Source organism: Anabas testudineus, chromosome 19 (genome assembly GCF_900324465.2).
Source record: "Anabas testudineus chromosome 19, fAnaTes1.2, whole genome shotgun sequence".
In the NCBI taxonomy this organism is placed as follows: Eukaryota; Metazoa; Chordata; class Actinopteri; order Anabantiformes; family Anabantidae; genus Anabas; species Anabas testudineus.
In genome coordinates, this window is record NC_046628.1 from 16,343,776 (window position 1) to 16,354,547 (window position 10,772).

General features: G+C 42.6%; 1 protein-coding gene across 1 annotated transcript; it reads left to right on the forward strand.

Annotated features, from left to right (window-relative positions):
* Positions 1-1,241: 1,241 nt before the first annotated feature.
* LOC113156826 (protein FAM171A2) lies at positions 1,242-10,727 on the forward strand. Its single transcript, XM_026352176.1, has 8 exons — positions 1,242-1,484; positions 4,323-4,553; positions 5,177-5,269; positions 5,366-5,524; positions 5,639-5,818; positions 6,251-6,364; positions 6,798-6,924; positions 7,109-10,727. Exons 1-8 carry the CDS (start codon positions 1,388-1,390, stop codon positions 8,604-8,606), a joined length of 2,499 nt encoding a protein of 832 aa, XP_026207961.1. The 5' UTR covers positions 1,242-1,387; the 3' UTR covers positions 8,607-10,727.
* The last annotated feature ends 45 nt before the right edge of the window (positions 10,728-10,772 follow it).

The following is a 10,772-nucleotide window of genomic DNA, read 5'->3' on the forward strand; positions in this document are numbered from 1 at the left end:
AATGTGAGAAACAGAGCACAGCGGGAGGTTCGGGCCACAACGAACTTTAAAAGAGCTGCTGCAGCCTGCAAAACACAAACAGACAAACAACACATGCAGTACATATACACAAACGTACCTGTGGTAAAATACTGAGAGCCAACTTTGCAGGGCCCCAATCATGTAGTATAATTATGTACACACAGGTGATGCTCTGATTGTGACCTGTGTTTCACCTGCACAACAGTGAAATGATGTAACAGTAAGAAACAGACGTAAGATCAGCAAAATACTGTAGAAAGTGGAATAAAAAACGAAAAGACATTTATTACCTGGTTTTATATCACCTGACAGTGTGAAAATGTTTTTAATTAAATAAGAATCTAATGTTTGAGCAGTTTATAATTAGAAATATGAGCGAGTGACGTCGTCCGACACGTGTAGTGGAATATAAAGCACAAACTTTCCCTCTGAACAAAAATGGAAATAATGCAACAACAGGACTGTGGCCAGGATTTTAAAAACGCTCGTGTCCTGATTCCAAGTCAGTAAATCAACACGTGTTGAGCGAAGAACTTAGATTTTTGCATTTTGTTTAATGTTGTTATTAATGATTTCGTCTGTAGATGTTATTTCCATAAGTTCTCGCTGCCAGGAAAAAAAACATTTAGGAAAACATTAAACCTTTAATTATAACAAGTCCATTTGTTTTCTTGTCTAACACCAGTTAAATGGAAATGCTGTGAAACAGACTGTGTGGTTGAAACCTGAAGTCTGAAAAAGAATAAAGGGGGGGGGCGGCTCACAGAACATGTGCACTAGTGACTTCCTCCAGTTCACACAGTGGAGATAAAACAAAATGTCATCAGCTCAGGGTTTAATATCTGTTCCTTATGTGTTGAGTCTCTGACAGTACAGCTGCATGTTGATGCTCCTTGTTCTATTTTCAGCTTTTATTTCATTTTTAAAATAGTTTCTCTGCAGATTTACTTAATCTATAAACAAAATAACAAAAGTATTATATTTGAATGGAAACTGGGAGAAACACTAAGAATAGAAATGATTTGCATTAAATTCTTGCAGAAATTCTTCAGTGCTCTTTGAAATACTGTCGCTCTGTGACCTCACAGACAGATAAACCTGCTCTGTGGCTTCATGCAGCCTGCAGCTCTGCACTCTGCTGTTCCACTGCAGATCAGCAGAGGGAAACGAAGCTCCCCTTTCTCTCCACCTCAGACAATAAAAACAAGGCGAAGCCCGCACAGACACAGACACAGGCAGCATCTGAGCCCCGTTCAAATCCTGGCATCCGAGCAAATGTGCGAGGAGTGAACGGCTCACGGACGCGCTGGGAGCAGCAGTATGGACACACGGCCGCCGAGCTGCGACTAGAGATGTAGTTGCAAGGATGCCAGACAACTGCATCTCTCGTTTGCTCCTCTTCGTGTGGATCTGCGCGGTTCGGGAGGCGCTGGCCAAATCTCTTCCAGATCAGGGAGCCTTTGGTAAGCTCGCCATACGGGGGGACGCAGCACAATGAGGAGATGGGAGTGGTTGCGTTTTATGGCTTTTGTCGACGAAGCGTCGGTTGTTGCAGCGCTGCGCTTCACGGTGCTGTCGACTGGAAGGAGGGTGATGGTAGAGAAACGGTGGTTTAATGGACACAGAACCATTAATATCATTAATATCCATGAGGGGCTGAGCTCAGATCAGTACAGCTCGTACCAGGCCTCGGTGCAGGCTGCTGGAACCAGGCCTCTGCACACTGAACCAGCGGGCCTTAGAATAAGCAGTTTATTCTGAAGGACATGATGTAATTACATGACAGCAGGCAGACCTGCAGCTGTCCGAGGTGCACGGATGATCACAGTCACTGGGAGGTGTAACGAAGTACATTTACTCGAGTACATCACGTTAGAAGGTCCAATCCCACCGGGAACACGAAACCAGAGCTGCTAGGTGAAGAAATGTGAAAATGAAAATACCTGCTGCTGTTAAAGAGCAGCTGTGGCTCAGCAGCCATCCATCAGACCACCCATCGGGCAGTGGGGGGTTTGATTCCTGGCTCCTCAAGTGTCCTTGAGCAAGGCGCTGAACCTGGAGCTGCTCATTGTTCGACCATGTGTTTATATCATACATATTTGACTTTTTACAGTTCTTTGATGATGAAAGTTGTTAAAATATGTGAATTATATGTGAATTTTAATAACACAGCTGTTAAAATACTAGGAGTATAAAGAGGATCCTAAAATTAGCTCCTGTGGATCAGCTGCACACACATGAACGCATCACTGAGTTAAATATTCAGGCTCCTACGTGGACTCGAGTCTCTGTGTTCTACTTGTCTGTTAGAAGCTCATTTAGTTGAATTTTTATCGATTTTCCTCCTCGGCTGCTGTTTGACTGATTAAATCGTCACTTAATTGAAACATCAGCTGTGTTTTGGTGCAGCTCAGCACAGTCCTGACCTGCAGTCATTTACAAGCCGTTACCGTTTGAGAGAATCTGCAAGGAAGCTGTGTAATAGAGGTAAAACAATCAGCTGATTAATTGATTTGTGATCAATCATTTAAGTCATTTTAAAGTAGTATTCTTATCTTTTCTCCTCAGTAATGAAAATTATCATTAGTGGGAGTTTCTAGAAGCTGAAAACTGGTTTTCACAACCTTCCAAATCCTTCCTCTGACCAATATGAACTGAGGATAGGAGGATTCATCTCGGCCTAGAGACGTGGCTGCATCCAGTTTAGGGTTTATGCTCCACTAAATCTCTGCTGAAGCACTTTGAGGGAGTGAAAACTTCCCAGACTCTCGATGTGACACTGTGACTCTCAGTGTTTCCGTGAAAGGAGCCGTTTCAAGCCTCAGTATTTCAAGTGTGGAGCCCAGATTGAGGGAAAACCTCTCCACACACACAAGCAAGCCTTTATTGTTTACCGGTCGGGTAATGGCTGAATGAGCCGAGTGAGGAAGCACAACAAGCCAGCTTTTGGAGAGTCAGCCAGTATCCATGGAAACATCCCAGCGTGACCCACATCCGTGCTTGGTCACACTGAAGCAAGATGAGAAACAAAATGTCCTGGGGCTGAAAACATGGGAGGATGAGGGGGAAAGAGCCACGCAAGGGATTTGTGATGGGTGTGTCGCTGTTGACTGAGCAGCATCATAAGACTCTGGAAATGACTGGTCTACACTTTATTAGCTCTGAGAGTTGGAGCAGCAGCTGCATTTGTGATGGAGTCAATTAAGAAACTTTAAAAGCCTCAGAGATAATCACACTTTTTAGATTCTGTGTGACTCACACATCACCAGGATGTTGTTTTCTTAGAAAACAAAGATGGTCTCTAACTGATTTTTAACTTTTCCGTAATATCACAGTAATCCAGTGATAATTGTCTGTACATCCATGTGCACATTACAAATGAGAACAGCTAAAGGCTTATCCGGCACATTGTTAATGGTGCTAAGTTGTAAAAATGTAAAAAAAAAAAAACAGTTTAATAAAAACAGGGCTCATAGCAAACTGACTCCATAATAATGTCACTGAATCCTTCACTGCTACGACATAGAGCATTATCTCTCCTCATAGGAGTAAGAATAAAAATAATAAAGGTAGCAGAAGCTAAAAAAATCCAATAAAATGTACTTTTTATGTTGAAAACCTGCAGGTATATAGATGAAATGGATGTGAACTGTAGGACTTGTGTTCTTGTCATGCAAACATGTCGCCCTCACTTTGTAGGTCATTACACGGTTGCATAAAGATGTCATCCTTGTAAAACAGCCAAGGGTGACTTGATAAATTGAGCCGTGCTGCAGTGTAATCACTGCTTTACAGTGTAATCAGACTGCACACGACCAGTAAATCGAAAAGCTTCAGTTTTAAACAACTGGAGGAAAAATTCTATGAAAAAATTATTATAACTACAAAATCTGTTTGTTTACTGCACAGTACTTTCACTTTATTACAGATAATAAACTGAATATTCACAAACAAATATCAGAATATTCCATGTAATTAGGATCTATTTCAGATTTCTAGTAGAAGTTTCTACTAGAACTACTAGTTTTCATTTCTAGAAGTACAGGATTTTTTTAATTAATCATTTAATGCAAACTGAAAATAATAATAATGAAACATCCTATAAATCTAAAGGTTTTTGGTTTACTCTGCAGTCTAAATACAACAATTACTCACATTAGAGAAACATCCATCAACAGATTTTAATGTAAATAAATAAAAATAACATAATAAAATAAAAATGCCTTTTAAGTCGATATTTAAGTTGTTGTTAATACTTTTCTGTCTCTTAATTGTGTTTTTTTTCCTCTTTGTTCTTACAGAGGTGCAAATAAAAGTCCAAGTGTTTGACAACAGCGACCTGTCACCGTTGGCAGATGCTCAGGTTGAAGTTCATGGCAATCAAAGCAAAATCTTGGCGTCTAGCAGAGCCGGTGGGGACGGCGTCGTGAGAGTCAGCTTCCTGTACCGCGCAGGAACATGGGTCATCATTACAGCCTCCAAACAAGATTACGTCACCAACTCTGTGCCCTGGCACTCCAGCCGCATCCCCTGTAAGTCGCCACGGAGGAAAATGCAGTTTATTAAGCATGAAGAGCACGAAGATCGTCCTTTGTTTTTCTGTCTGATGACTCCTTCACTCCGTGTAATCTCTTTGCCTCTTAGCAGGATTGTCTCACTCATCTCAGACGCTCTCTGCACATCTGATTTATTCTTTTGGATTCACCACGTTTCATTACTTAAAGTGACTTATGAATTATTACCATCTTATTTAATGTCAACACAATATTTATAATTCTTCCATTGTGCAAAATCAGTTTTTCAACCCTTAATTATAGTGCTTTCATTTTACTTGTATGTACTTGTTTTTATTTTAATGCTAATACTTTTATATTTAACTAAAGTTTAAATACTAGACTTTTGCTTGTAACAAAATGTGGTAACTTTAATTAAGAGTACTGCTTCCACCGCTGTAGATGCTGCATTTTAGTTTGGATTTACTGTAGATTTAGCAGATTGTAGAAGGATGAGTCAGTGTTCACCAGATATGATAATTTCTCTTTTGTATAAAAGTTAAAAACTGCTGGAAAGGGCCTGAAAAAATCATATAAAGAAATAATAGGTTATGCATTTTTGTTGCAACTGGAAATCTAATGTGTTGTTTTTTTATTTTTAGTGTATGCATCAGTCAGCTTGTACCTCCTCGTTCAGAGACCAGGAACTCTTATTCTGTACGATGACATCTTGCAGGTGCTGTCTGGGTCACCAGGTAACAAAAATAAAAAGCATTTCTAAATTCACACATCGCCTTCAATCAGATATCAAATGAAATCAGAGTGTGATTTTTTTATTTGTTTATTTTTAGGAGCTCGTAACCAGCCGCTGGTGCAGCTGCAGAGAAAGACCCTCCAGCTGCCGTCCAACTCCAACTACACGTCGCTCTCTGCTGCACTGACCACAGCCAGGAGTCAATATGAAATCGGCGGTTTCCCGTTTCTGCTGGGACAAGAGACCAACAGCTCAGGTTGGAGACTGAAGTACAGCACTAGCACTCATTTTAAAAGACAATTCAAACTGTCGGGTTGATTCATTAAACCTTACAACGCAGATATGGTGAAGCTGACGTTTTTCTGATCAGGTGCAGAAATTGGGTGGACAGAGCTGACGCCTTTGGCAGTAGTCAGCGTCCAGCTCTTTGATAAGGATGGCGGTGATATCCAGGTCTCGGATCCGATCCACGTCTCTGTGCCGCTGCCGTCTGACACTCGCAACAGGATGGCCACGAGTGTACCTGCTTGGCTGTATCAGCCTAAGACGGGTAAGTAGAACACGTCCATGAATCATGGACGCTATGAAACAGCTTTGCTCTGGAAGTGACGCGAGGCGATGTGATTATTGGCTTTCCCGAAACACAAAGTTCATGTAAGGCTGTGTTTACTAATCTCAAGTGTATTTTGAAATATGTTTAATTCAAGATTTGTTTTGATTGTATTGCACAGTAGAGCAGGATAGGGGTCTAATGGTTCTGAAACAAAACCACATCTATTGTCTCCTGTCTCGTTTCCATCTCCCAAGACCACGACATGACGCAAATCTTTTAAAATGCTCAAAACTGAGGAGCTTCAAATTTTATTTGAAAAGATTTCTTGTTGCTAGTTTAGTTTCTGTTGTAGTGTTTCAGCACTACTTGGATCTGCTGCCTTTTATGTGCATAATAACAATGCAATGATCATCATCATCATCTTTGCAGGACTGTGGGTTAGAAACGGGACGGGCTACATCAAAAAAGACGGTAACCAGTTTGTCTGGAACATCGTGGTTCCTCAGATGGGATACTGGTTGGCGGCCTTCCCTTCATCTTCAGGTGCTGTAACTCATCTGACGCCTGCTTTTCATCCAGCAGTTGTTCCTGTGTGTGTGAATGTTGCTGCATACTTTAGAAGAATTCCATAACGTCATATTGATTAGGACTGATTATCGGATTGATGGGAAGTTTGTTTGGTTTTTTCTGATTAAGCTCCTGTGATGAAAACTTATTACAAAACCCAACGTTCATCATGTGAAGATCAAGATAACCTGTACTAATCTTATTGCAACCACATCTGGTAGATGTTAAGATATTTATGAAATCGAACGTTTTGGTCTGCTGCTGCCAGTAGATGCAAAAACATAGATCACAATAATCAGTAGGGTTTGTCCTCTGGGGACCATGAATGTTTTTACAAATTTTCATATAATCTCAGCATCTGTGGTTTTGGGTTTATAGTCATGTGAACCTCTCTGAAATTGTCTTGCAGGATTAGGTCTGTCACACCCAGGCTTGAGGGACATCACTACCTACCACACTCTGTTCCTGCTCTCCATCCTGGGCTCACTGGCCCTGCTGGTGCTAATCCTGCTCTGCGTGCTGCTCTACTACTGCAGGTGTGGGGCGCGTAGACGCAGGTCTCTGGGTCTAGGTTTCTATCAGTAGCAAAAATTGCATAATTGCAACCCTGTGGTTAATGCAGGCTCTCCTTCGATTAGACTCTTTCTGTAATCCTCACACAGACAAGAGATGTTTCTTTATTTTCTGACCTTGAATCTTTTCTCTCTGTTTTCCTTTCAGGCGGAAGTGTCTGAAACCTCGTCGACAGCAAGGCAAACCCCACACTTCCAATCTAAACGGAGCAAAGAGAGACCAGGGAACATCCACATCACGCCTAAATCTGATATGTGGAGGCCATGTAGAGTCTGGTCCTTCTAATGATAAATCTGACATGTCACCATCTCGAGATTACCAGAGTTCAAGGGAGGACTTAACCAAACATGTTCCAGCTCACATGCTGCGACATGCAAAGGGAAAGAATTCTTCAGGTCCTCAACGGGGTGAAAGCTTCCCCATGAAAGTGACACGTGCCACCGAGACCAACAACCTGGACAATCCTCTGCTGCATGAAGACTACAACCGGAGCTACAGCCCCATGGAAGGAAAGGAGTCCGAGTATCACCGACACCACAATGCCAACGACAATCGGGGGTACTCCTCTGACCCCCCGTCCCCGCCTCGCTTCCAAGGCTATGTGCCAAGTCAGTCCGACAAACCTCCAGAATATTCCGCAGCAGCGGCCGACAGCCTCGCCAGACCCACCTCTCTCAATACCCAACCAGGTCAGATCATCTTCTGCAGCTCCATTGATCAGATGAAGGAGAACATGTACCGGAGCATGGTGCCAACGCTGGTCATTCCAGCCCACTACATGCGCCTCCCTTCAGAGTTTACCGGCAAAGACGGTAAGGACCAGAAGGACCAAGATAAAGATGGTGCACAGATGGGAGGAGGCCAGCAGCATCATCACCACCACTCCCAGAAACAAGGCCAACAGCAGCAACAGCAGCAGCAAGGTGGATCCCAATGTGATGACTCCGAGGAGCCGAGCTGGGTGTCCGACTCTTCTGGCGGACCCGTGACCATCCCTGTACTCTTCAACGACTCCACCATGGCCCAGATGAATGGGGAACTACAAGCCCTGACAGAGAAGAAGCTACTGGAGCTTGGTGTTAAGCAGCACCCACGGGCTTGGTTCATCTCCCTGGATGGACGTGCCAACGCTCATGTGCGCCACTCCTACATAGATGTTGGGAATGACCTCAGTGGTGGGGGTGGAGGTGGATTCGGAGGTCCCAGCAGTGCTCCAAGAGATATCAATCTTGAACCACCTCTGGAAGCCCAAGAAAGAAAATCAACAGTGACCCGGAAGGGAAAGGATGACCGGTGGGGAACAGGTGGTCGGAAGCCTCACGGTGTTAGCAGCAGTGGTGGGAAGAATTACTCCAAGCTGGCCTACCCTGACCACAGCGAGCCCAGCAGCAGCGAGGGACGCCCAGTCTCACCCGAGGAGAACTCCCTCACCCCTCTACTGGATGAAGGTCCATCTTCCCGAGGATCTACCATCCCCAGAAGAGGACGCAGTCGTGTGAACAGCAGCCGCAGCAGCAACAGCGAGAACCGGCGCGACTCCATGACCAGTCCTGAGGACGATCCTGACGACAAAGACGAGAACAAGAAGAGCCCCTGGCAGAAGATTGAAGACAGGCCTCTCATGGTCTTCCACCCCAGGAAGTGAGCTTCTTGAACTAATTGAACACTGGACCTTTTACCAATCTTTAAAGGGTGATGTTTTCACAGAAAGAGATCACAAAAAGCACAACCTTGCTCCACTGGTCCATTTTCAGGTTGTTGTTTGACCTTTGTGTTTCTGGTGAGGTGCCATTTGCACTTTCTAGTAACTCTTGTTAGTCTCACTGTCAGTTAATCCTGTTGGTTTCCACTGAGATGGTCTGTTGTGTACCGATTTATTGTGAATCCTGTCACCTGATACACCACTGAACCATCGTCTGAGCCATTGCGTACGCTGACTGTGGAAATAGCCATTTTATAGAGCAAAATATAAGAATAAAGCACTTACTAATGATTTAATAATAGATTAATTGATACAAGTATTTGGACATGGATGACATTTTTATTGGCTCACATTGTGCGCCTGTGTTTTCTTTACTTCTCCCCTGTCTTACACTATAGCTAGGATAAGGTTTCTTTAAAGGAAACAGCGTCCCAAAGCCTGAATATGTAGGAAATTTATCTATTAAACTGTTTTCTTGAGCCCCTGTGAACAGATAATGCGATCTATGAAGTCCAACGTCCAACGTGCATTTTGCTCCTTCAGGGATGTACTTGATTTCCTCTTCCTCCTGTACCGTGTTCATGTGTTGTATTTCCTTATACAGACAGTAATGATTTGAAATCTTGTGCATCATCTTCAAGTGTCATCCTTTCTTTCATTTATTTATCGCAGTGATCTACTGTACATTTCTGCCAAAAGTACGCGTTTCTGCCTTTCTCCGGTTGCTGAGATTTTTTTTTTTTTTGGACTTCTTTGCAATTTGCGTTGTGTAAATAGATTCCCAGACATTTGAAATACCATTTGGAATAGAAAGGTTGCATGCATATGAATGTATGAAATAAACAGAAGGCACCAAAAGCCCCCCACAGTTCTCCGGGCTCCTGGCGTTGGCAGGACCTGTACCACTTCTCTCCTGTAAGTGCCTTCTTTCACATAGGATCGAGTGATAGGCATGAAGGTCCCTTTCTCAAATGCAGTAGCAGTAGTAGTAGTTGTCACCCTAGCTACACTGTCGAGGTCGACAGACATTAATAAGCACACTGCATTGTGGTAACAACAACACGTCACTCTGGGGAGCATGCCTGCCAAAAATGACAACTTTTCTTGCGGCTATTACGTCCTTGGATATCTTTGTTTCTTATATCTACTGTATCCTCTTTTTCACCAAACTTGTAAATGGTACAATGAACTATATGAGATTTTACGTGTAAACAGTATGATGTGCATGTAACATGTAGAATAGGGTGTTTTTAAATGAAACCTTTTTTTGAATTGATAATGAGGATGTTTGGCACAAAATGGGATGCACTGACACACAGAGTTGCCAAAAGAACTTGGTTATAAGATACACTGACTTCTCCCTTAATCCAGTTCTAACAAAATTCACTTCCGGTCGTAAATGTTTACAACAAGAACATACTGACCAACACGCTCCCGCTGTTACTAGCATCACCACTGCCTACGACGCATCAGCAACTGTGAATTTATGTCATCTAGCAGGTTTATAAGAGCTCACCAGTTTAAAAACCTTTTTTTATTTGTTTTTTTTCTATTTTGATGTGAAAATCTTGAAGGCTGTATAAAAGTCATGCTGAGATGTTGGTTGTTTGCACCATTCACTTGCTGTTCATAAGCTTGTGCCCGTAGCCTACACAACAAACTGAAAATGTGATGTAGCTCAAAGTCTGAAGAAGCACAGCCTTGAAGCGAAACCGTCAAAACCGTCGTGTCCACTGCTGTAAATGAACATTTTATTTGGACCACATATGGATTTACTATGAATTGTGCAATGAATTGTGACTTTCCTTGCTTATTTGTTTTTTCTTTTTTGTTGCACACAAGGAATCTGTTTTTTCTCTGTAGACTTTGTGAACTTGTGTTTGGACAGTTTCAGAGAGTATTTAGTCACAACACATTAAACCTGGTGAAATGCTTTGGTGGAGTTTTGAGGATTGAACTGTAGGCCTTCATCCTGTGCAGTTAATCATTTGCTTCAGAAAAAACTGGTCAGTTGTTTGTAAACTGTAAATTGATTCTGTATAAACAGAATAGAAATAAATTTGTTCCCATAGTCTGACTGCATTTGTGATCTTTTAAATGCCCTTAAAC

Excerpts from the sequence above, each read along its gene's own strand:
- LOC113156826 (XM_026352176.1), top strand. The coding sequence starts at position 1,388 with ATGCCAGACAACTGCATCTCTCGTTTGCTCCTCTTCGTGTGGATCTGC. Across the intron at positions 4,554-5,176 it reads GCACTCCAGCCGCATCCCCT|TGTATGCATCAGTCAGCTTG; the intron begins GTAAGTCGCCAC and ends TTTTATTTTTAG. Across the intron at positions 6,925-7,108 it reads GTGCTGCTCTACTACTGCAG|GCGGAAGTGTCTGAAACCTC; the intron begins GTGTGGGGCGCG and ends TTTTCCTTTCAG.